The sequence below is a fragment of the Bombina bombina genome, chromosome 7, assembly GCF_027579735.1.
Source record: "Bombina bombina isolate aBomBom1 chromosome 7, aBomBom1.pri, whole genome shotgun sequence".
Taxonomy (NCBI): domain Eukaryota; kingdom Metazoa; phylum Chordata; class Amphibia; order Anura; family Bombinatoridae; genus Bombina; species Bombina bombina.
This window is the reverse complement of record NC_069505.1, coordinates 403,967,747-403,994,040: the sequence shown is the minus strand read 5'-3', so window position 1 is coordinate 403,994,040 and position 26,294 is coordinate 403,967,747. Positions and strand designations below refer to the sequence as shown.

At 44.3% G+C, this 26,294-nt stretch overlaps 1 protein-coding gene across 1 annotated transcript in view; it reads left to right on the top strand.

Annotated features, from left to right (window-relative positions):
- FANCD2 (FA complementation group D2) overlaps positions 1-26,294 on the top strand; it is a gene marked incomplete in the record, with an annotated part of 1,113,076 nt that overhangs the window by 558,960 nt on the left and 527,822 nt on the right. The window contains 5 exon segments of the mRNA XM_053689418.1: positions 8,275-8,348; positions 8,480-8,620; positions 11,880-11,889; positions 20,257-20,279; positions 24,979-24,992. Coding sequence (XP_053545393.1) covers positions 8,275-8,348; positions 8,480-8,620; positions 11,880-11,889; positions 20,257-20,279; positions 24,979-24,992 — 262 coding nt within the window.

Here is a 26,294-nt window from a genome sequence, read left to right as displayed (position 1 = left end):
TTCTACCCAATCTAAGTCAGTCTGGAGACCCAATCAGAACTGGAATAAGGGTAAACAATCCAAAAGTCCACTGCTGGTCCTAAGACAGCATGAAGGGGTGGCCCACGATCCGGGACCGGATCTAGTATGAGGCAGACTCTCTTTCTTTGCTCAGGCTTGGGCAAGAGATGTTCAGGATTCCTGGGCACTAGAAATATCAATAGTTATCAATTGGAATTCAAGGATTTTCTCCCAAGAGGGAGATTTCATCTTTCAAGATTATCTGCAAACCAGAAAAAAAGAGAGGCGTTCTTACGCTGTGTAAAAGACTTTTCTACTATGGGGGTAATTTGTCCAGTTCCAGAATTGGAACAGGGACTGGGGTTTTACTCAAACCTATTTGTGGTTCGCAAAAAAGAGGGAACGTTCAGACCCATTTTAGATCTCAAGTGTCTAAACAAATTTCTAAGAGTTCCATCATTCAAGATGGAGACTATACGAACAATTTTACCAATGATCCAGGAGGGTCAATATATGACTACAGTGGATTTGAAAGATGCTTACCTTCATATTCCAATCTACAAGGATCATCATCGGTTTCTAAGGTTTGCCTTCTTGGACAAACATTATTAGTTCGTGGCTCTTCCTTTCGGGTTGGCCACGGCACCCAGAATCTTCACAAAGGTTCTAGGGTCTCTTTTGGCGGTTCTCAGACCGCGAGGAATAGCGGTGGCGCCTTATCTGGACGATATTCTGATTCAGGCGTCAACATATCATCTGACAAAGTCTCACATGGACACAGTGTTGTCTTTTCTGAGAACTCACGGTTGGAAGGTGAACAAAGAGAAGAGTTCACTTGTTCCACAGACAAGGGTTTCTTTCTTGGGAACTCTGATAGACTCGGTAACCATGAAAATATTTCTGACAGAGGTCATAAAAACAAAGATTCTGAATACTTGCCGAGCACTTCAGTCCATTCCTCGGCCATCAGTGGCTCAGTGTATGGAGGTAATTGGATTAATGGTAGCGGCAATGGACATCGTTCTGTTTGCTCGCTTTCATCTCAGACCACTGCAGCTGTGCATGCTCGGACAGTGGAATGGGGATTATGCGGATTTATCTCCTCAGATAAATCTGGATCAAGAGACCAGAAACTCTCTTCTTTGGTGGTTGTTGCCGGATCATCTGTCCCAAGAGACTTGTTTCCGCAGACCCTCATGGGTGATAGGGACAACAGATGCCAGCCTTCTTGGCTGGTGTGCAGTCTGGAACTCCCTGAAGGCTCAGGGTGTTTGGACTCAACTGGAGTCTCTTCTTCCGATCAATATCCTGGAACTGAGAGCGATATTCAATGCGCTTCAGGTGTGGCCTCAGTTGGCTTCGACCAAATTCATCAGATTCCAGTCGGAAAACATCACGACTGTGGCATATGTCAATCATCGGGGGGAACAAGGAGTTCCTTAGCGATGATAGAGGTATCCAAGATAATCAGTTGGTCGGAAGTCCACTCTTGTCATCTGTCAGCAATCTACACCCCAGGAGTAGAGAATTGGGAGGCAGATTTTCTAAGTCGTCAGACTTTTTATCCGGGGGAATGGGAACTTCACCCGGAGGTATTTGCCTCATTGATTCTCACATGGGGCAGACCTGAATTGGATTTGATGGCATCCCGACAGAATGCCAAACTTCCAAGATACGAATCTCGGTTAAAGGGATCCTCAGTCCGAACTGATAGATGCCTTGGCAGTACCTTGGTCGTTCAGCCTAGCTTATGTGTTTCCGCCGTTTCCTCTCCTCCCACGCATGATTGCTTGAATCAAACAGGAGAGAGCGTCAGTGATCCTGATAGCGCCTGCGTGGCCACACAGGACTTGGTATGCAGATCTAGTGGACATGTCCTCTCTGCCACCGTGGAAACTTCCATTGAGACAAGACCTTCTCATTCCAGGTCCTTTTCAACATCCAAATCTAATTTCTCTGCAGCTGACTGCGTGGAGATTGAACGCTTGATTTTATCGAAGCGAGGATTCTCTGATTCAGTTATTTGTTCTTTAATACAGGCTAGAAAGCCTGTCACTAGAAATATTTATCATAAGATATGGCGTAAATATCTTTATTGGTGTGAATCCAAGGGTTACTCATGGAGTAAAGTTAGGATTCCTAGGATTCTGTCTTTTCTCCAAGAGGGATTGGAGAAAGGGTTATCTGCAAGTTCCTTAAAGGGACAAATTTCAGCTTTGTCAATTCTGTTTCACAGACGTTTGGTAAATATACCAGATGTTCAGTCTTTTTGTCAGGCTCTATCTAGAATTAAGCCTGTATTTAGACCTATTACTCCTCCCTGGAGTTTGAATTTAGTTCTTCGAGTTCTGCAAGGGGTTCCGTTTGAACCTATGCATTCCATAGATATTAAACTGTTATCTTGGAAAGTTCTGTTTTTGGTTGCTATTTCTTCTGCTCGAAGAGTTTCTGAGCTTTCAGCGTTACAGTGTGATTCGCCTTATCTCATTTTTCATTCTGATAAAGTGGTTTTACGTACCAAACCTGGTTTTCTTTCTAAGGTTGTTTCAAATAAAAATATTAATCAGGAAATCGTTGTTCCTTCCTTGTGTCCTAATCCTTCTAAAAAGGAGCGTATGTTGCATAATTTGGACGTGGTCCGTGCCTCAAAGTTTTACTTACAGGCAACTAAGGATTTCCGTCAATCATCTTCATTATTCATTGTTTATTCTGGAAAGCGTAGGGGTCAGAAAGCTACGGCTACCTCTTTCTTTTTGGCTGAGAAGTATCATCCGCCTGGAATATGAGACTGCTGGACAGCAGCCTCCTGAAAGAATTACGGCTCATTCTACTAGGGCTGTGGCTTCCACAGGGGCTTTTAAAAACGATACATCTGTTGAACAGATTTGTAAGGCTGAGACTTGGTCGTCCCTTCACACTTTTTCCAAATTTTACAAATTTGATCCCTGTGGGGACTTTGTTTAGCTCTGGGTTTCCCGGAGCTGGGAAGGCTTAGCGCATTTCTCTTCCCTGTGTCCTCTGCTTGTGCAGAGGTGATGGGGGAGACTAGCCCTGCTGGAAGGATTTTTTTGACCTCAAGGTATCCCTTGGTTGTCCTGAGGCTTTGAGAAGTCTCTTCATCGACTTCTAGCCTTGCTCCTTGGTCGTCCCTTCACACTTTTTCCAAATTTTACAAATTTGATACTTTTGCTTCTTCTGAGGCTGTTTTTGGGAGAAAGGTTCTTCAAGCAGTGGTGCCTTCCGTTTAGGTTCCTGTCTTGTCCCTCCCTTTCATCCATGTCCTATTGCTTTGGTATTGGTTTCCCACAAGTAAGGATGAAATCCGTAGACTCGTCATATCTTTGTAAAAGAAAACTAAATTTATGCTTACCTGATAAATTACTTTCTTTTACGATATGACGAGTCCACGGCCCACCCTGTTATTTTAAGAGAGGTTTATTTTATTTTTTGAAAACTTCAGTCACCTCTGCACCTTTTTAGCCTTTCCTTTTCTCTTCCTATAACCTTCGGCCGAATGACTGGAGGTGGAGGGGAAGGGAGGGGATATATATACAGCTCTGCTGTGGTGCTCTTTGCCACTTCCTGTTAGCAGGAGGTTAATATCCCACAAGTAAGGATGAAATCCGTGGACTCGTCATATCGTAAAAGAAAGTCATTTCTCTTGTAAGGTGTATCCAGTCCACGGATCATCCATTACTTGTGGGATATTCTCACTCCCAACAGGAAGTTGCAAGAGGACCCACAGCAGAGCTGTTATATAGCTCCTCCCCTCACTACCATATCCAGTCATTCTCTTGCAACTCTCAACACGCATGGAGTTAGTAAGAGGAGAGTGGTGAAAAATAGTTTATTTCTTCAATCAAAAGTTTGTTATTTTAAATAGTACCGGAGTTGTGCTATTTTTTCTCAGGCAGACATAGAAGAAGAATCTGCCTGAGTTTTCTATGATCTTAGCAGGCATGCCCTTCCTCAGGACCGGTCCAAATCCTGGGCCAAACAGTCTAATTTTCGTGCCTTTCGAAACTTCAAGGCAAGTGCGGCATCAACCTCCTCTAATGCAAGACAAGAGGGAACTGTTGCTCAATCCAAGGCGGTCTGGAGGCCAAACCAGACCTGGAACAAAGTTAAGCAGGCTAAAAAACCTGCTGCTGCCTCTAAGACAGCATGAAGGAACGGCCCCTTATCCGGTAACTGATCTAGTGGGGGGCAGACTTTCACTCTTCGCCCAGGCGTGGGCAAGAGATGTTCAGGATCCCTGGGCGTTGGAAATTATATCCCAGGGGTATCTTCTGGACTTCAAAGCTTCTCCCCCCATAGGGAGATTTCACCTTTCACAATTATCTGCAAACCATATAAAGAGAGAGGCATTCTTACACTGTGTACGAGACCTCCTAGTTATGGGAGTGATCCATCCAGTTCCAAAAGAGGAACAAGGACAGGGTTTTTATTCAAATCTGTTTGTGGGTCCCAAAAAAGAGGGAACATTCAGACCAATTTTGGATCTAAAGATCTTAAACAAATTCCTCAGAGTTCCATCATTCAAGATGGAAACTATTCGTACCATCCTGCCTATGATCCAGGAGGGTCAATATATGACTACAGTGGATCTAAAGGATGCTTACCTTCACATTCCGATACACAAAGATCATCATCGGTTTCTCAGGTTTGCCTTTCTAGACAGGCATTACCAGTTTGTAGCTCTTCCCTTTGGATTAGCTACAGCCCCCAGAATCTTCACAAAGGTTATAGGGTCCCTTCTGGCGGTCCTAAGGCCGCGGGGCATAGCAGTAGCCCCTTATTTAGACGACATCCTGATACAGGCTTCAAACTTCCAAATTGCCAGGTCTCGTACGGACATAGTACTGGCATTTCTGAGGTCGCATGGGTGGAAAGTGAACGAGGAAAAGAGTTTTCTATCTCCACTCACAAGAGTTTCTTTTCTAGGGACTCTGATAGATTCTGTAGAAATGAAAATTTACCTGACGGATTCCAGGTTATCAAAGCTTCTAAATTCCTGCCGGGTTCTTCATTCCATTCCGCGCCCTTCGGTGGCTCAGTGTATTGAAGTAGTCGGCTTAATGGTAGCGGCAATGGACATAGTGCCGTTTGCACACTTACATCTCTTCTCTGGTGGCTATCTCGGGTCCATCTGTCCAAAGGTATGACCTTTCGCAGGCCAGATTGGACAATTGTAACAACAGATGCCAGCTTTCTAGGTTGGGGTACAGTCTGGAACTCCCTGAAGGCTCAGGGATCGTGGACTCAGGAGTAGTCTCTCCTTCCAATAAATATAATGGAGCTAAGAGCGATATTCAATGCTCTTCAGGCTTGGCCTCAGTTAGCAACTCTGAGGTACATCAGATTTCAGTCGGACAACATCACGACTGTGGCTTACATCAACCATCAAGGGGGAACAAGAAGTTCCCAAGCGACGTTGGAAGTCTCAAAGATAATTCGCTGGGCGGAGATTCACTCCTGCCACCTATCAGCTATCCATATCCCAGGTGTAGAGAACTGGGAGGCGGATTTTCTAAGTCGACAGACTTTTCATCCGGGGGAGTGGGAACTCCATCCGGAGGTGTTTGCACAAGTGATTCATCGCTGGGGCAAACCAGAACTGGATCTCATGGCGTCTCGACAGAACGCCAAGCTTCTTTGTTATGGTTCCAGGTCCAGGGACCCCAGGGCGACGCTGATAGACGCTCTAGCAGCGCCCTGGTCTTTCAACCTGGCTTATGTGTTTCCACCGTTTCCTCTGCTCCCTCGTCTGATTGCCAAGATCAAGCAGGAGAGAGCATTGGTGATTTTAATAGCGCCTGCGTGGCCACGCAGGACCTGGTATGCAGATCTAGTGGACATGTCATCATTGCCACCATGGACTCTGCCTCTGAGACAGGACCTTCTACTTCAGGGTCCTTTCCTCCATCCAAATCTAATTTCTCTGAGACTGACTGCATGGAGATTGAACGCTTGATTTTATCAAAGCGTGGCTTCTCCGAGTCAGTCATTGATACCTTAATACAGGCACGAAAGCCTGTCACTAGGAAAATTTACCATAAGATATGGCGTAAATATCTGTATTTGTGCGAATCCAAGGGCTACTCATAGAGTAAGGTCAGGATTCCCAGGATATTATCTTTTCTCCAAGAAGGCTTGGAAAAAGGTTTGTCAGCTAGTTCCTTAAAGGGACAGATTTCTGCTCTGTCTATTCTTTTGCACAAGCGTCTGCAGATGTTCCAGACGTTCAGGCATTTTGTCAGGCTTTAGTCAGAATCAAGCCTGTGTTCAAACCTGTTGCTCCACCATGGAGCTTAAATTTGGTTCTTAAGGTTCTTCAAGGAGTTCCGTTTGAACCTCTTCATTCCATAGATATAAAGCTTTTATCTTGGAAAGTTCTCTTTTTGGTGGCTATTTCCTCGGCTCGTAGAGTGTCTGAGTTATCTGCCTTACAATGTGATTCTCCTTATCTGATTTTTCATGCTGATAAGGTAGTCCTGCGTACCAAACCTGGGTTTTTACCTAAGGTGGTATCTAACAAGAATATCAATCAAGAGATTGTTGTTCCATCCTTGTGTCCTAATCCTTCTTCAAAGAAGGAACGTCTATTACACAATCTGGACGTGGTTCGTGCTTTAAAGTTTTACTTACAAGCTACTAAAGATTTTCGACAAACATCTGCTTTGTTTGTTGTTTACTCTGGACAGAGGAGAGGTCAAAAGGCTTCGGCAACCTCTCTTTCTTTTTGGCTAAGAAGCATAATACGCTTAGCCTATGAGACTGCTGGACAGCAGCCTCCTGAAAGGATTACAGCTCATTCTACTAGAGCTGTGGCTTCCACTTGGGCCTTTAAAAATGAGGCTTCTGTTGAACAGATTTGCAAGGCGGCGATTTGGTCTTCGCTTCATACTTTTTCAAAATTCTACAAATTTGATACTTTTGCTTCTTCGGAGGCTATTTTTGGGAGAAAGGTTTTACAGGCAGTGGTGCCTTCCGTTTGAGTACCTGCCTTGTCCCTCCCTTCATCCGTGTACTTTAGCTTTGGTATTGGTATCCCACAAGTAATGGATGATCCGTGGACTGGATACACCTTACAAGAGAAAACACAATTTATGCTTACCTGATAAATTTATTTCTCTTGTGGTGTATCCAGTCCACGGCCCGCCCTGTCATTTTAAGGCAGGTTATTTTTAAATTTAAACTACAGTCACCACTGCGCCCTATGGTTTCTCCTTTCTCTGCTTGTTTTCGGTCGAATGACTGGATATGGTAGTGAGGGGAGGAGCTATATAGCAGCTCTGCTGTTGGTGTCCTCTTGCAACTTCCTGTTGGGAGTGAGAATATCCCACAAGTAATGGATGATCCGTGGACTGGATACACCACAAGAGTAAGCATAAATTGTGTTTTATCAGGTAAGCATAAATTTAGTTTTCTTAGACCTTGAAGGCCTCCTCTAAGCTGAATGCATTTTGACAGTTTTTCACCTCTAGAGGGTGTTGGTTCATGTGAGTCATATAGATAACACTGTGCTCACGCACGTGGAGTTACCTAGGAGTAAGCAGTGATTAGCTAAAATGCAAGTCTGTCAAAAGAACTGAAATAAGGGGGCATTCTGCAGAGACTTAGATACAAGATAATCACAGAGGAAAAAAAGTATATTAATATAACTGTGTTGGTTATGCAAAACTAGGGAATTGGTTATAAAGGGAATATCTATCTTTATAAACTATAACAGTTCTGGTGTAGACTGTCCCTTTAATGATTCAGATAGAGCATGCACTTTTAAGCAACTTTCTAATTTACTCCTATTAATTTTTCTTCGTTCTATTGCTATCTTTATTTAAAACGTAGGAATGTAAAGCTTAAGAGCTGGCCCATTTTTGGTTGAGAACCTGAGTTATGCTTTCTTACTGGTTTTCTAAATGTAGTCACCAATAAGAAAGCACTATCCAGGGTGCTGAATCTAAAATGGGCTGCCTCCTAAGATTTAAATTCCTGCTTTTTAAATAAAGATCACAAGAGAATGAAGAAAAATTGATAGGAGTAAATTAGAAAGTTGTTTAAAATTGCATGCTCTATCGGAATTATGAAAGCAAAAATTGAGTTTAGTGTCCCTTTAAGAGGAAGCCAGTTTTACACTATACTGCCCCTTTCAGATACTTCTGAGCTTACTATTTCCACCAATCTCAATAAAAATGTGCATTTAGCATGCCTAGAATTTGGAGCACAATCTCAGGCTTTAAACTTCTGTCCATTTATGTGGCTTATCTGTTTTAGGACTGGGTCGGTAAGACGGTGTTGGATGATTTTCAAGATGACTTTGTGGTTGACCTTGCACCTACAGTTGAAGGGTTTGTACTAGGAAATAGTATGTGAAACTCTGTAAAGTGGCTTTATGTAGCCTCTTTTGTAGCTCATGTAGCTTTACACCAATTTGGGCAGACACCTGTAAACATATCATTTTTTTTTTCTCTTTCAATAGCCATTTCATATTCCCAGTGAAAGCCATGTACAACCTGGATGAGGATGAGAGCCAAGGCAGCATAGCTATAAACTTATTGCCCCTCCTATCCAATGACATTGCCAGTAATGATACAGAGCGGACAGCCAGAAACAGACGCAAGTGAGAATACTTTTGTGGTTTTGTATTAATTATTCCACAGACAATTAGATCTATGTAATGTGCAACTGATGTTTTACTAGTGTTCCTAGTAAATATAATTTGTGTTACATCTTGGTCTGTATGACTGTACAGTAGGGCCCTGCTCGTATGGGTAGGTTAAGTTCCAGACCACTGCCTTAAAGCGAAAATTGCTATAAAGAACGAACATAGCCTTTTCTTTCCTAAGGTATGGTAAGTCCACGGCGTCCTCAATTACTGTTGGGAATATCACTCCTGGCCAGCAGGAGGAGGCAAAGAGCACCACAGCCAAGCTGTTGAGTATCACTCCCCTTCCCACAAACCCCAGTCATTCTCTTTGCCTCCGGTGCAAAACTGGATTTATTTCAGTTCGATAAATTATTTTATTATTTTGAAGGATAGAGTAGGTTTACTCCTTTCTTCTCAAGATTGTGTCTAGCCGTACTCCACGTTAGTCTCTTAAGTAGGGCAGTGGTGGCTTTCAAGCAGTTAGTAACTTGTGAGGTGGGCCTTGCTGCGTTTTCCTAACATATTTGCTGCCCATAGTATTGAAAGCCAGAGTAGGTTTACTCTGTTATTTCTGTTTTCAACAGGTCTCTGTGAGGAGTGGCGTCCTCTCACGCTGTGTAGTCTTCCTGCCGGACAGCTAGACTGCAGGTAAGTGCCTTTTCGTCTTCTTTGGCTGGGAGACTGGCACTAAAAGGGTTAAGAAACCTCTCTGCAACTTTGTGGGACATTATATCCTTAAGAAGGATGTCTTAAGCAGGACGCAGGCACTGTTTGTGACTATGAGACTAGGGGTTCATACTTGTATGTTTAAAGTAATCCCTGATTCTATTATGGCTCGTGTGTTTGCTCTTTAGGGTTTAATTGCTCCCTTTCATAGCAACTTGTAATTTTTATTCATTAGGATGAATCTTATGTGAAATCTTTTACCCTGTGCACAATATACTCCTATTAGAGGAGTCTGATGTTTAAGTTGGTGTTTGAGAGCACGCTCTGTTTTTAACGGCATTACTTTTTTTATAGCGGCGCCATTATAATCAAATGCTAAGATTTACTATTTAACAAGGAGGAGCCGTTTGGTCTTTCAGTGGAGTGGATCTCGCTGTGTTCCATGGTTTGTTTTTCTCTGTATCGGCTGACAGAATGAGGCACAAAGTTAATTTTGGCTTTGTGCTTCATTTCTGTGCCATGCTTATGTCCCACCTCCTTCCTATGTATGGCGGATAAGTGCCATTTTTGTCTCTCTCTGAGCCAATCAGGTAAATACGCCTCCTTTCTTCTCTGTCAGATCAAAGCGATGTCGCTTTGGATTTCATATGTTTTCTTTTCTTCTTAAATGGAAAGAGTCCACAGCTGCATTCATTATTTTTGGGAAATAAGAACCTGGCCACCAGGAGGAGGCAGACACCCCAGCCAAAGGCTTAAATACTCCTTCCACTCCCCTCATCCCCCAGTCATTCTTTGCCTTTCGTCCCAGGAGGTTGGCAGTGAAGTGTCAGAATTTTTAATTTTTGTTTTTTGTCTCTTATGGAGGGTAGTACTCTTTGGCATGGGACAGGAGTTTTAAGTAGTCCTGTCAGTCTCTGTGAGGGCTTGGATGCAGGGAGAGTCTTTCTGCGAAACAATCCCGACTCATGTTAACAGCTCCTCAAGCAATCAGCATTGTCGAACTTTGCTCCGCTGCCTGCTTTCTTCTCTTAAGTCCATGGCAGAGGCGATGTTACTATCCGTCACACTTGAAAGGCCGTGTTCCTGTTCCACGGCGTAGATTCCGGCAAGATCGTTTCATTTTACTTTATTCCTTTATGTAATGTGAATGTTTTCCCGAGAGGCTACCACCTTGCGGGTCTAACTTAACATAAGGGTCTCAGTGAGTCTCTCTTGGTATCTTGGAATCGAGAGTTAATATCTCCTGAGGGAGGTTATTGAACAGGGGGGTTTATAATAATGTTTGTTATGTGGTTCAACCTGCTTATGTGTGATGTTTATGGGCTTGTGGTTTGGAACATTGAGGCCTTTGGAAGTGACGCAGCCTTTTGATTGGGCGCGCTTTTTTAGACTGTACTGTTCAATGCAGGGGTCTGGTCATAGGAGGTGGTGAGTGTCCCAGCCATTGTGGGTGTCAGGTGCCGTTTTTGTTTTATTACTTCAGTACATATTCATATATCCTCTATCCAGTTATGGAGGATTCTGATGGTGAGACTGTGCTAATTTCAGTTTCAATTACAGAGGAATCTGATACTGAGACTATTTTGATTTCAGATTCTGTGTCCGGTGACAAATCCGGATTGGCCTCGTTGACACATGTCAACCAGTTTTGTTCCTTATGCCATATGAGAGCGCCTTGTTCCTCGGGCTCGGGGAATCAAGGGACAGCTGAGCCATCCGCCTCGGGGGGGGGGGTCCTGTCCTCCGAGAAGCGAGTTCCCTACCAATTCATACTTCTACACATGCGGGTAACCCAGTTTGATTCCTCCATGCAGGGTGGTGTGTTCCCCCTGGAGGTTGCAGCACGTTTTCGCTTACACATAATGTTGGCGATTGTCTGCAGAGTCAAGACGTTTTATTTGAGAATGTGCTTGTGCCCTATTGTCCCGGGCCTTCCGCCTTGGGGAGGGCCTCTACAGTTCCCTGCGAGTGTTGTGCCTTTCGTTACAGGATTGCGCGCCTTCGCGTATTGCTCAGACATGTTTTTCAGTTATTGAATGACCCTATCATTATCAGATACGGGGATCTGCTAATTCGAAGGGTGCTCCTCCTTAGACATGTGGGGGTTAGGTAATCTCCTGATTGTTATTGAATAAGATCTTTCCCAGTTTTTGAGATAGGGCTCCGTTGGCTGGTCCTGCGGGTAGGCCTGTGTCTTTTTTGACATTAACCTCCGGGTTGCCTTATATTTTATTTGTATCCGATGGGATGTCTTTGATTTGTTTTTTTGTTTCCTTCGGGAACTTGCTGGGATTGATACTCTATTACTTCTTCAGAAGTTGTTTTGGACACGTTAGTCCGTTTTTCTTTTTTTTCCCCTATGAGGGAGAATTTATGCAGCTTATCGATTAGGGCCCTTAGTGCAGGCTGGTCCTGTCGGGTTCGTTCGTTCGGTCTTGCGGCTGTTCAAACACGTGGCGCTGTTCTGCTCGGCTGGTTTGGTAGAAGCGCTAAGTGCTCAGATTATCATTGGTTTTCATGTTCAACTAAGCATTCGAGAGGACCTGTGGGTCCGTGAGGCGGGAAGGATTGTTTCAGTCCTTCTCTCATAGATGACCGGGCAGGGGAATTTTCCGCTGCATCGTTCTATCTGACATCTGATATTATCAGAGCCTTGAGTTTTTCCTCCCCCATGCTGTGGAGGGTTGGAGGGCTTAGCGCCCCTTTACCGCAGTTTGTGCGGTTTAGCCTTCAGTTTTAGGACTCTGGATTTGTCCTTTTGGGCTTGATCCATTAGCTTGTACATAGCTGCCTAGAATGCAAAGGTGTACAGTTTAAAGCTTGTTGCAGCTCTTGACACCTTGAAGGTGTACACATAAGCTGTTTATAGTGTATCTAGATGCAGCTCTTACTCTTTTTGATGTGTAATGTCTGTCTGAGTTATATGAGACCTTTGGGTCTTCCATTTGTCTCCAGGGGAGTTGGATCTCCTTTTAGGGATCTGTGTTCCGGGTGATGGTTGATCCCTGTGGGGACTTTGTTTAGCTTGGGGTTTCCCGGAGCTGGGAAGGCTTAGCGCATTTCTCTTCCCTGTGTCCTCTGCTTGTGCGGAGGTGATGGGGGAGACTAGCCCTGCTGGAAGGATTTTTTTGACCTCAAGGTATCCCTTGGTTGTCCTGAGGCTTTGAGAAGTCTCTTCATCGACTTCTAGCCTTGCTCCTTGCAGCATTGGACCTTAGCTAGGGGTGGTTCCTTCCTTTGGTCTGGGTTTTCGAGTTCTTCTCGCTATCCAGATTCTCTGGATATGCATCCATGTCCCTTGTGTCTGTTTTTTTGGCCAGTTGGGGTGTTTAGTTCTAGGGTAAGGTTTGCCTGAACTATTAGGTGCCCGGACCTGTTTTTCTCCCTGAGTCTTCCGGTTGCTGAGGCTCGCTTGGCTTTTTTACTGACCCAGTCCTGGGTTGTTTTGGAATCTTGGATCTCAGGGATGGTCGGGTGTTCCACAGTAGTGGGAACTTGGGCTATGTCCTTGCTCCATCTACCTGACCTGGTCATGGTTGGCCAGGTTTTTGGAGTATTTATTACTCTTTGCAAAAGAGTAGCCCATGTTATCTAGTGGTTAGCTGTGTGGCTTGCGCCTCAAGGGATGTTGGTTCATACCCAGCTGCTGGCGCTGAATGTTCCATTTCTGGTGCGCCTTAGGGTTGCATTCCCCTGGTTAGCTTGCCCGTGTACCCGTGGATTCCCTGCTCTGCAGGCGAATGGGTTGGCTGTGTCTCTGCTTGGCATGCTACTTGTAGGGGGGTCCTTTTCTAGGACATTTGTGTTGGGGATTTATTTTCCCATTAGCCAGTGGCTTCGGGCCTTGAGGGCAGTTTGTGGCCGTCCCTTCATCATCCCTTTTCTTTAGGGTATATTCTCTTCCCTATGGAGATGGTGTCCTTTCTTAGGGCTTCTCCTGGATGGGAGGTGGAAAGGTGGGATTGGTTCCCCCTGGGTTCTTGCTGGCTCCAAGTCAGACTTGTTGGGTCTTTATTTTGATAGATCCTTAGGTCTATGGCCTTGTCGTCTGTTTCAGAGTTGGATTGTACTTTTATTCTGTGGGTATGGCTGTGCTATCCTTACGCTCGTTCCTGTACCAGTTTCGGGATTCTTCTGTTCCCCTGTTTTGGATCCCTGAGGCTGGGTTGGTCCAGCTGGGTGTGGTCTGCAGGTCAGGATGGCCGAGCGGTCTAAGGCGCTGCGTTCGGGTCGCAGTCTCCTCTGGATGTGTGAGCTTTGTTGAGTCTGCTAGGATATAGATTTCTTGCTCTTTTGATTTCAGAAGAGGGTTTACTCTTCCTTCGGGTTCTGAAGGTATATTCTCCCTCTCGGGGGGCCCTGATTGAGGGTTTTGTGTTCCCCTACTTAGGGACCTGTGTGTAGGTCCGGCAGCTTAGGTTGCCTGGAGCGTGCCCTCCGTCTGGGGGTTACTTTTGCGGTCTGTTTCTTGCTTGACTGCTTCTTCCTCGCAAGTACCATCTGTGTCGTCCTGTTATGGACTCAAATTTGGGGTTTTTCGCCTGGGTCTATTACACACTTTTTCATGGTCGAATACTTTTGTATTCTAGGGTCAGACACTGGGAGGACTTTGCCTCTTCAGTTGCATTCCGTGCTTGCAGGATGTTAGATAGACGTCTGTTCTGTCTCTGTGCCCGGTCTTATCCCGGGTTTCGCATGGTATAGGCGTGGCCTTCTTTCCCTGTTTGGGCCCATTGGGTCTCTGTGAGCTGGGCTCACTCTTGGAGGTGTTCTTTTTTTGTATTTGGGGACCTTTCGGTTTCCTCGGTTCTCCTTTGCCTAGTCCCCGTCATTTGTAGGGGGTGAGTGGTGGGGGACTGTCGGGTGACAGTGTCTCCTTGAGGACTGTTGGCTTAGTCGAGTCCGTTTTGCGGTCTCTAGTTTTGCTCTGAACTAGCTGCGAGTCAGTGTCCTTGGGGCTTTTCCTTTAAGAAAAATTCTCGGCTTCGCACAAAGCTTTTTTTTTTTTTATTGGGTAAAGGTTCAGGCCTGGTGCCCTCAGTATGGGCTGCCTATTGTACCCTCCCGTCTTGACATTCAGTGTCCTCTATAGCTTGGGTATTGTTTTCCCAAAAGTAATGATTGCAGCTGTGGACTCTTTCCATTTAAGAAGAAAAACATAAATTATGCTTACCTGATAATTTCCTTTTCTTCTGATGGAAATAGTCCACAGCTCCCCACCCGTACTTTTATGTGGGGCGTCCTTAAAATACTTCTCGAAAGGTAACACCAGCACAATATGTTACTTGAAACACTTTATTTAAGGTTACATAAAAAGCGACGTCGCTTTTTATGTAACCTTAAATAAAGTGTTTCAAGTAACATATTGTGCTGGAGTTACCTTTCGAGACTGTGTGAGCAGGGGCAATTGCAGCTTACCCCACACACCGTGCACTTATTCACACTGTGGCGCTGTATCCCATTAGACCAGTGCTTTCCAAACTGTGTGTCGGGACACACTAGTGCGTCGGCAGCAGTGTGTAGGTGTGTCCCTGCTTCAGCACAAATATTTTTAAATTTATTTTTTTTAAATAGTTTTTTGGTTTCTGACTTTGGAACTGCCTGCTATGCATATCACATGGTTAATACGTGATTGATACCTAGTGGGTCACAGATCATCTTAACCAATTAGCATAGCTCAGTGGGCACTGAAACTATTACCATTGACGGATTTGGCGGCACATTGGCTTCTGACTGCACGTGTAGTCTCCTTAATTGGCTTGTGACTGCAAGTGTAGCCAGTGAGTGGGACAGCAGTGTGTTTGCAGCGCGGGCAGTAGTCCGTCGGACTCACAGAGCTCTGAGGGTGGCAGCTTAAACGCTGAGCTGAAGTCAGTGGGATTTTTTTGCAACTAGCTCCCAGTAGTGCATTGCTGCTCCTGCTCTTGATATATGGATAGGAAGTGGAAGCTTAAAAATACTTGATGATGAAATGCGAGTATCTTTATCAAATATTACACCAAATATTCCGAAACTGTGTTCATCCCATCAACCTCATACATCCCATTAAAATAGTAAGTAGCTATTGGTGTTATTAAACTTTTTTTTAATTCTTGCACATACATACTGTTACTTATAAATATATTTTGTTATTATATAATTTGTTTGCGTCCGTATCTCTTAAAACGATTTAGTTTAACCTCCTTTTTGCTAGAACAACTGAATTACTGTGTCGCGAAATGATGTAGGTCTACAAAGTGTGTCACCAACATGAAAAGTTTGGAAAGCTCTGCATTAGACTGTCTAGCTTATAATTCTTCTGGCACCTTTCACCCTGATATTTCTTCTACTGTTCCTTGTTCCTCGACAGAATGACTGGGGTATGAGGGGAGTGGGAGGAGTATTTAAGCCTTTGGCTGGGGTGTCTTTGCCTCCTCCTGGTGGCCAGGTTCTTATTTCCCAAAAGTAATGAATGCAGCTGTGGACTCTTTCCATCAGAAGAAAAGGAAATTATCAGGTAAGCATAATTTATGTTTCTACGGAGCTATGCTTCTTATTGAGAAGCTTTTATTTAGGGGTGTTTTTCCTTATGTATCGTGTTTTGGACACGGTTTTTTGAATAACCTCGATGTTTATCCATGGAGATAGGATTGGGTTACAGATAACTCAGTGACCTATAGAGGGCGCTAATGTTGTTAGATTATCTAAGAAGTGGCGCTGCCATCTCCAATACTGTCTCCCTAGAAAAGTTCTCAAAAAAGTTAAATTCCACTGATGTTTGGTGGTATTGTTTTATAAGTTTGGGTTAAAATCAAGCCTAGTACAGAAAATCTAACTTCCAGCATACCCCTTCTGTCAGGTATATAAGTACTAAATGCCAGGGCATTAGTGTGTCTGTGTTTTTTTAATATAGGCTGGTTTCCATCTAAAGGGGAGGAGAGTCTACGGCTTCATTCATTACTGTTGGGAATTAAGAACCTGGCCACCAGGAGGAGGCAAAGACACCCCAGCCAAAGTCTTAAATACCTCCCCCACTTCCCTCATCCCCCAGTCATTCTTTGCCTTTCGTCACAGGAGGATGGCAGAGAAGTGGCGGAGTTTCGGAGTAGTCCCTTATGGGGGGTAGTACTCTTCGCATTGGGACTGGAGTTTTAAGTATTCCTGTCAGCCTCTCAGTGAGAGCATGGGTGAAAGTTATAGTCCGGAGATGCACAGAGAGTCTTTCTGCGAAACCATCCCGACTCATATTAACGGCTCCACAAGCAATCGGCATTGACGAGTTTCGTTGACTGCTTTCTATATTCAAGTCCATGTCAGGAGCGAGGCTACTAACCTGTCACACTTGAAGGGCCGTGTTCCTGTTCCACGGCATAGATTCTGGTAAGATCGTTTAATTTTTTATTAATAATGATAACATAGATGACAGGGTCACAGTGTGACGCCTTTTTATCTTTAAAGAAACGGGGGGGGGGTATACATGATATTGTTTATTGTGTCATTGCTGCATTATGTGTGAGATGAGGCTCTGGCAATGTGTGGAACTTTCAGGATACTTGTGGGATTATTGAGTGACCCTTTTTGGCGTGTTTTTCCCTAGTGCAGGGGCGGTCCTGCCAGGCACTCCATGTGACCGGGTGTGCGTATCTCTCTTTCTCTGTTTATCTGTGACGCAGGAGATGTAACGGTTTCTGTAGTCCGGGTCCTAGGAGGTGGTGAGTGCCCCGGCCATTGGAGGTGCCTTTTTGTAAATAAGGTTAGTCTGAACAAAAGCGCAAGCTATGGAGGACTCTGATGCGTTAGAGGGTTCTCCCTCTTTAACAAAGTCTCATTCCTGTGTTTATTGTGAGGAGGTTCTGGTAGATCAGCCGGCTTTACTTAGACAATGGCGACCGGGAGATCACATATGAGCTTTGGTTTATTTAAGAGGTAAACTGTTGGTCACAGTGTGAGAGGTGTTTCCGTGATAACATACTAAGCAGCTTTTTAATTTGAAGTAGTAAAATGTATCCTTTTGCTCCCAGTGCCTTTACTTAAACAATGGCGACCGGGAGATGGTTTGTTAAACACCCACGAGGGACGGAGCTTGTAAATGGCGCCAATGTTTTGCACTCCTTCCTCCTAACACTTCTGTCAATCGCAAGGAGTGGAGGAATTTAAGATTAGAATGTGCGCCTTGCAGAAGGCACTTCCTTCCTAACACTTCCGGTTATCGGAAGAAAAGGAGGAATTCTTGTCTCAGTTCTTGCACTTAAGACAGCGCTATAGCAAGGTCAGGATTTGTGTAGAGAGGCTGTCTGATGCCTCAGCTGGGTCAAGCTGAGGTGTAGAGAGAGTTTAGCAGTACTGAAATTCCTCTCATACATATTCAGTCATTTCTGACCTCATAAAAATAGAGGTTACTCATTTAAAGAAACAGGCTTGCTATATGTTAATTTTTAATAACAACAGGTTAAGTTTTTATTCAATTATTCTGCCATATGTGAGTCAGATTAAGTAAGTGTACATTAAATTTTATAACACACATGCAGTGCCCTGCGACTCCTCACAAATTCCATCTGGAGTTGCTGCGCAAGACATTGCTAATTTATTTAATTATTCTGCCATATGTGAGACAGATTGATTAAGGAAGTGTACATTAAATTTTCTTACAAACATGCAGTGCCCTGCGGTTCCTCACAATTTCCATCTGGAATTGCTGCGCAAGACATCACTTCTTTAATGTCATGGCGATATCTGTGAACAAAGAAGTTGTTTTTTATAAGTTCTGCAATGTTTGCATGCTAATTTAGCTTACCTCTGCACACAGAAATAAAAAGTTAATTTTAAAAATTTAAAGAGACAGTAACGTTTTTTTATGTGTTAATTTTTGTTAAAGAATCCAGCTGTTTATTTGTGTAATTCATCCTTTGTAATTCAAGGTGGTCCTAGAGGCCCTGCTAGAGGTCTCTTGTTTTAGGCTTGGATTCCAATGTGGTTCTACCAATCCACTTCTATTTCTCATTTGAGAGATCTTTCATTAATAAGGATAGACTTGTTCTAAACCTACTTTCTCCAACATAGGTGTGTCCGGTCCACGGCGTCATCCTTACTTGTGGGATATTCTCTTCCCCAACAGGAAATGGCAAAGAGCCCAGCAAAGCTGGTCACATGATCCCTCCTAGGCTCCGCCTACCCCAGTCATTCTCTTTGCCGTTGTACAGGCAACATCTCCACGGAGATGGCTTAGAGTTTTTTAGTGTTTAACTGTAGTTTTTATTATTCAATCAAGAGTTTGTTATTTTAAAATAGTGCTGGTATGTACTATTTACTCTGAAACAGAAAAAAGAGATGAAGATTTCTGTTTGTAAGAGGAAAATGATTTTAGCAACCGTTACTAAAATCCATGGCTGTTCCACACAGGACTGTTGAGAGGAATTAACTTCAGTTGGGGGAACAGTGAGCAGTCTTTTGCTGCTTGAGGTATGACACATTCTAACAAGACGATGTAATGCTGGAAGCTGTCATTTTCCCTATGGGATCCGGTAAGCAATGTTTATTCAGAAAGTAAATAAGGGCTTCACAAGGGCTTATTAAGACTGTAGACTTTTTCTGGGCTAAATCGATCATATATTACACATATTTAGCCTTGAGGAATCATTTAATCTGGGTATTTTGGTAAAATAATATCGGCAGGCACTGTTTTAGACACCTTATTCTTTTGGGGCTTTCCCTAATCATAGGCAGAGCCTCATTTTCGCGCCGGTATTGCGCACTTGTTTTTGAGAGGCATGACATGCAGTCGCATGTGTGAGGAGCTCTGATACATAGAAAAGACTTTCTGAAGGCATCATTTGGTATCGTATTCCCCTTTGGGCTTGGTTGGGTCTCAGCAAAGCAGATACCAGGGACTGTAAAGGGGTTAAAGTTAAAAACGGCTCCGGTTCCGTTATTTTAAGGGTTAAAGCTTCCAAATTTGGTGTGCAATACTTTTAAGGCTTTAAGACACTGTGGTGAAATTTTGGTGAATTTTGAACAATTCCTTCATACTTTTTCGCAATTGCAGTAATAAAGTGTGTTCAGTTTAAAATTTAAAGTGACAGTAACGGTTTTATTTTAAAACGTTTTTTGTACTTTGTTATCAAGTTTATGCCTGTTTAACATGTCTGAACTACCAGATAGACTGTGTTCTGAATGTGGGGAAGCCAGGGTTCCTTCTCATTTAAATAAATGTGATTTATGTGACACTGAAAATGATGCCCAAGATGATTCCTCAAGTGAGGGGAGTAAGCATGGTACTGCATCATTCCCTCCTTCGTCTACACGAGTCTTGCCCACTCAGGAGGCCCCTAGTACATCTAGCGCGCCAATACTCCTTACTATGCAACAATTAACGGCTGTAATGGATAATTCTATCAAAAACATTTTAGCCAAAATGCCCACTTATCAGCGTAAGCGCGACTGCTCTGTTTTAGATACTGAAGAGCATGAGGACGCTGATGATAATGGTTCTGAAATGCCCCTACACCAGTCTGAGGTGGCCAGGGAGGTTTTGTCTGAGGGAGAAATTTCAGATTCAGGGAAAATTTCTCAACAAGCTGAACCCGATGTGATTACATTTAAATTTAAGTTGGAACATCTCCGCGCTCTGCTTAAGGAGGTATTATCCACTCTGGATGATTGTGAGAATTTGATCATCCCAGAGAAACTATGTAAAATGGACAAGTTGCTAGAGGTCCCGGGGCTCCCAGAAGCTTTTCCTATACCCAAGCGGGTGGCGGACATTGTAAATAAAGAATGGGAAAGGCCCGGTATACCTTTCGTCCCTCCCCCCATATTTAAAAAATTGTTTCCTATGGTCGACCCCAGAAAGGACTTATGGCAGACAGTCCCCAAGGTCGAGGGAGCGGTTTCTACTTTAAACAAACGCACCACTATACCCATAGAAGATAGTTGTGCTTTCAAAGATCCTATGGATAAAAAATTAGAAGGTTTGCTTAAAAAGATGTTTGTTCAGCAAGGTTACCTTCTACAACCAATTTCATGCATTGTCCCTGTCACTACAGCCGCGTGTTTCTGGTTCGATGAACTAGTTAAGGCGATCGATAGTGATTCTCCTCCTTATGAGGAGATTATGGACAGAATCCGTGCTCTCAAATTGGCTAATTCTTTCACCCTAGACGCCACTTTGCAATTGGCTAGGTTAGCGGCGAAGAATTCTGGGTTTGCTATTGTGGCGCGCAGAGCGCTTTGGTTGAAATCTTGGTCAGCGGATGCGTCTTCCAAGAACAAACTACTTAACATTCCTTTCAAGGGGAAAACGCTGTTTGGCCCTGACTTGAAAGAGATTATCTCTGATATCACTGGGGGTAAGGGCCACGCCCTTCCTCAGGATAGGTCTTTCAAGGCCAAAAATAAACCTAATTTTCGTCCCTTTCGTAGAAACGGACCAGCCCCAAGTGCTACGTCCTCTAAGCAAGAGGGTAATACTTCTCAAGCCAAGCCAGCCTGGAGACCAATGCAAGGCTGGAACAAGGGAAAGCAGGCCAAGAAACCTGCCACTGCTACCAAGACAGCATGAAATGTTGGCCCCCGATCCGGGACCGGATCTGGTGGGGGGCAGACTCTCTCTCTTCGCTCAGGCTTGGGCAAGAGATGTTCTGGATCCTTGGGCACTAGAAATAGTCTCCCAAGGTTATCTTCTGGAATTCAAGGGGCTTCCCCCAAGGGGGAGGTTCCACAGGTCTCAATTGTCTTCAGACCACATAAAAAGACAGGCATTCTTACATTGTGTAGAAGACCTGCTAAAAATGGGAGTGATTCATCCTGTTCCATTAGGAGAACAAGGGATGGGGTTCTACTCCAATCTGTTCATAGTTCCCAAAAAAGAGGGAAGGTTCAGACCAATCTTAGATCTCAAGATCTTAAACAAGTTTCTCAAGGTTCCATCGTTCAAGATGGAAACCATTCGAACAATTCTTCCTTCCATCCAGGAAGGTCAATTCATGACCACGGTGGATTTAAAGGATGCGTATCTACATATTCCTATCCACAAGGAACATCATCGGTTCCTAAGGTTCGCATTCCTGGACAAGCATTACCAGTTCGTGGCGCTTCCTTTCGGATTAGCCACTGCTCCAAGGATTTTCACAAAGGTACTAGGGTCCCTTCTAGCGGTGCTAAGACCAAGGGGCATTGCAGTAGTACCTTACTTGGACGACATTCTGATTCAAGCGTCGTCCCTTCCTCAAGCAAAGGCTCACACGGACATAGTCCTGGCCTTTCTCAGATCTCACGGATGGAAAGTGAACGTGGAAAAGAGTTCTCTATCTCCGTCGACAAGGGTTCCCTTCTTGGGAACAATAATAGACTCCTTAGAAATGAGGATTTTTCTGACAGAGGCCAGAAAAACAAAACTTCTAAACTCTTGTCGGACACTTCATTCCGTTCCTCTTCCTTCCATAGCGCAGTGCATGGAAGTAATAGGTTTGATGGTAGCGGCAATGGACATAGTTCCTTTTGCGCGCATTCATCTAAGACCATTACAACTGTGCATGCTCAGTCAGTGGAATGGGGACTATACAGACTTGTCTCCGAAGATACAAGTAAATCAGAGGACCAGAGACTCACTCCGTTGGTGGCTGTCCCTGGACAACCTGTCACAAGGGATGACCTTCCGCAGACCAGAGTGGGTCATTGTCACGACCGATGCCAGTCTGATGGGCTGGGGCGCGGTCTGGGGATCCCTGAAAGCTCAGGGTCTTTGGTCTCGGGAAGAATCTCTTCTACCGATAAATATTCTGGAACTGAGAGCGATATTCAATGCTCTCAAGGCTTGGCCTCAGCTAGCGAAGGCCAAGTTCATACGGTTTCAATCAGACAACATGACGACTGTTGCGTACATCAACCATCAGGGGGGAACAAGGAGTTCCCTGGCGATGGAAGAAGTGACCAAAATCATTCAATGGGCGGAGACTCGCTCCTGCCACCTGTCTGCAATCCACATCCCAGGAGTGGAAAATTGGGAAGCGGATTTTCTGAGTCGTCAGACATTGCATCCGGGGGAGTGGGAACTCCATCCGGAAATCTTTGCCCAAATCACTCAACTGTGGGGCATTCCAGACATGGATCTGATGGCCTCTCGTCAGAACTTCAAGGTTCCTTGCTACGGGTCCAGATCCAGGGATCCCAAGGCGAATCTAGTAGATGCACTAGTAGCACCTTGGACCTTCAAACTAGCTTATGTATTCCCGCCGTTTCCTCTCATCCCCAGGCTGGTAGCCAGGATCCATCAGGAGAGGGCGTCGGTGATCTTGATAGCTCCTGCGTGGCCACGCAGGACTTGGTATGCAGATCTGGTGAATATGTCATCGGCTCCACCATGGAAGCTACCTTTGAGACGAGACCTTCTTGTTCAAGGTCCGTTCGAACATCCGAATCTGGTCTCACTCCAGCTGACTGCTTGGAGATTGAACTCTTGATTTTATCAAAACGAGGGTTCTCAGATTCTGTTATTGATACTCTTGTTCAGGCCAGAAAGCCTGTAACTAGAAAAATTTACCACAAAATATGGAAAAAATATATCTGTTGGTGTGAATCTAAAGGATTCCCCTGGGACAAGGTAAAGATTCCTAAGATTCTATCCTTTCTCCAAGAAGGATTGGAGAAAGGATTATCTGCAAGTTCCTTGAAGGGACAGATTTCTGCCTTGTCTGTGTTACTTCACAAAAAAGCTGGCAGCTGTGCCAGATGTTCAAGCCTTTGTTCAGGCTCTGGTTAGAATCAAGCCTGTTTACAAACCTTTGACTCCTCCTTGGAGTCTCAACTTAGTTCTTTCAGTTCTTCAGGGGGTTCCGTTTGAACCCTTACATTCCGTTGATATTAAGTTATTATCTTGGAAAGTTTTGTTTTTGGTTGCAATTTCTTCTGCTAGAAGAGTTTCAGAATTATCTGCTCTGCAGTGTTCTCCTCCTTATCTGGTGTTCCATGCAGATAAGGTGGTTTTACGTACTAAACCTGGTTTTCTTCCAAAAGTTGTTTCTAACAAAAACATTAACCAGGAGATAGTCGTGCCTTCTTTGTGTCCGAAACCAGTTTCAAAGAAGGAACGTTTGTTGCACAATTTGGATGTTGTTCGCGCTCTAAAATTCTATTTAGATGCTACAAAGGATTTTAGACAAACATCTTCCTTGTTTGTTGTTTATTCTGGTAAAAGGAGAGGTCAAAAAGCAACTTCTACCTCTCTCTCTTTTTGGATTAAAAGCATCATCAGATTGGCTTACGAGACTGCCGGACGGCAGCCTCCTGAAAGAATCACAGCTCATTCCACTAGGGCTGTGGCTTCCACATGGGCCTTCAAGAACGAGGCTTCTGTTGATCAGATATGTAGGGCAGCGACTTGGTCTTCACTGCACACTTTTACCAAATTTTACAAGTTTGATACTTTTGCTTCTTCTGAGGCTGTTTTTGGGAGAAAGGTTTTGCAAGCCGTGGTGCCTTCCATTTAGGTGACCTGATTTGCTCCCTCCCTTCATCCGTGTCCTAAAGCTTTGGTATTGGTTCCCACAAGTAAGGATGACGCCGTGGACCGGACACACCTATGTTGGAGAAAACAGAATTTATGTTTACCTGATAAATTACTTTCTCCAACGGTGTGTCCGGTCCACGGCCCGCCCTGGTTTTTTAATCAGGTCTGATAATTTATTTTCTTTAACTACAGTCACCACGGTATCATATGGTTTCTCCTATGCAAATATTCCTCCTTAACGTCGGTCGAATGACTGGGGTAGGCGGAGCCTAGGAGGGATCATGTGACCAGCTTTGCTGGGCTCTTTGCCATTTCCTGTTGGGGAAGAGAATATCCCACAAGTAAGGATGACGCCGTGGACCGGACACACCGTTGGAGAAAGTAATTTATCAGGTAAACATAAATTCTGTTTCTTCTAGGTGCATACTGCTTAGGAGCCTAGTGACAATGGTCAAATATACAACAAATTTCTCCTAAAGTGTCCCAAATGTATAGCCCACATGCAGTGCCCTGCATTTTCTTCTCACATTCCATCTGGAGTTGCCCTGCTTTTAATACATTGTCTCTTTATTCCCACACGGTTAGAAAAAATGTGCATGAGGTCATATTCACTTAGAATAGTGTGATTGACTCAGTTGTAGTTATTCCGAATGTTTCTTCCCTGTAACTAAGGAGGAAGATATTTCGGTAGTATCGGATAAGGAAATCTCAGTCTCGGATGAGATAATACCTTTATCTGATCAGGAGCTTGTTTTTACCTTCTGTTTTAGCTTGAATACTTCCATTTGCTTCTTGAGGAGGTTTTAGCTACTCTGGGTGGCTCCGACACCAGTAGGTTATACTAATATTATGATGTACCCTTTATGGTGGAAGTATTACTGTACCAGATAGGGCTATAGGGTTTCCCCCTTTTTTTCTCCTACAATTAGAAGGAAGGAGATACCCAGGGGAAAAAGAATTTCCACATTGGTCTAGACTCAGTCTTTTAGCATGGAGGATAGTAGTTCCTTCAGGACTCTATGCAGATGAAGGACCCTACGATTAGTAGTTAGAGGGTCTACATTGTCAACCTGCGGTTGGTGTGACTACTGTTTCCAGTGCGGCGACGCACTGGTTTGTTGCGTTGTCCGTTTCCATTGGATAGACACACCTCTCACAGGTATAGGAGAAGGGCCTAAGTGAGTAGGCTCCTTAAATGTAGTATAGTGAAAAGGAAATAAGAGATAATTTTGTTTCTCTCGAGATTCCTAGGGAAATTCTTTTATTCCTCCTACCAAGCACGGAGATCCTATCTGACTTAGAATAGGGGAAATCAGTCTAAGAAGCTTGCTGCTGACACAACATGAGGGGCGTGCACCCGACCCCTAAGGGGCAGGTTCTCCTTTTCAATCAGGTTTGGTTTTGTGATTATTATCCCTGGGTGTTGTACATTGTGCTCCAGGGATACAAATTAGAGTTCAAGTCTTTCCCCCCAGGGACAGGTTCCTGCTTCAGGATTATCAACTGTAGCGCTTTACCTGGACATCATCCTAGTCCAAGCGCCATCCTTAAAACAAGCTAGATTCCTCACGGATATAGTGCTATCCTTCCTGTGGTTTCTCGGGTGGAAGTTAAATTTGGAAATGAGTTCCTTAGTCCCAAGCACAAGGGTAACTTTCTTGGGAACCATAATAGATTCCATATCAATGGTGATTTTTCTGTCAGTAGTCAGGATATCAAACATTATCGATATTTGTCTAGTCTTTCAGTCCACTGCTCGGCCATTATTGGCTCAGTGCATGGAGGTCATCGGGCTGATGGTAACGGCAATCAACATCATCCCGGTTGCTCGGTTCCACCTCAGACCTCTGCAGTTAAGCATGCTCAGGCAATGGAACGGTGATTATACGGATTTGTCTCCTCGAATACTACTGGAGCAGGAGACAAGGGATTCTCTTCAATGGTGGTTGTCTCTGGATCATCTCTCCCAGGGAACCAGCTTTCGCAGACCATCTTGGGTGATTGTGACAACAGACGCCAGGCCTTCTAGTGTGGGGAGCAGTCTGGGACTCGCTAAGGGGGTTTGGATTCAGCTAGAGTCTGTTCTTTCTATAAACATTCTGGAGCTGAGAGTGATCTAAATGCTCTTCTAGCCTGGCCTCAATTATCCTCGATCTAGTTTATCAGGTTCCAGTCGGACAACATAACGTCAGTGGCTTACATCAATCATCAGGGAGGAACGAGGAGTTCCTTAGCGATGGCAGAGGTATCCAAAATAACTCGGTGGGCGGAGACCCATTCTTGCTGCCTGTCGGTGATCCACATCCCAGGGATGAACAACTGGGAGGCGGATTCCTGAGCAGGCAGACTTTTCAACCGGGGGAGTGGGAACTCCTTCCGGAAGTGTTCTCCAGCACAGCCAGCTGTAGTAGCCTGATGGTTAGCTTAGCTGTCTAGCAAGTGGAAGGTTTGACGTTTGAAACCAGCTGCAGCTATCTGCACCTTGAATGTGTGCTAGCA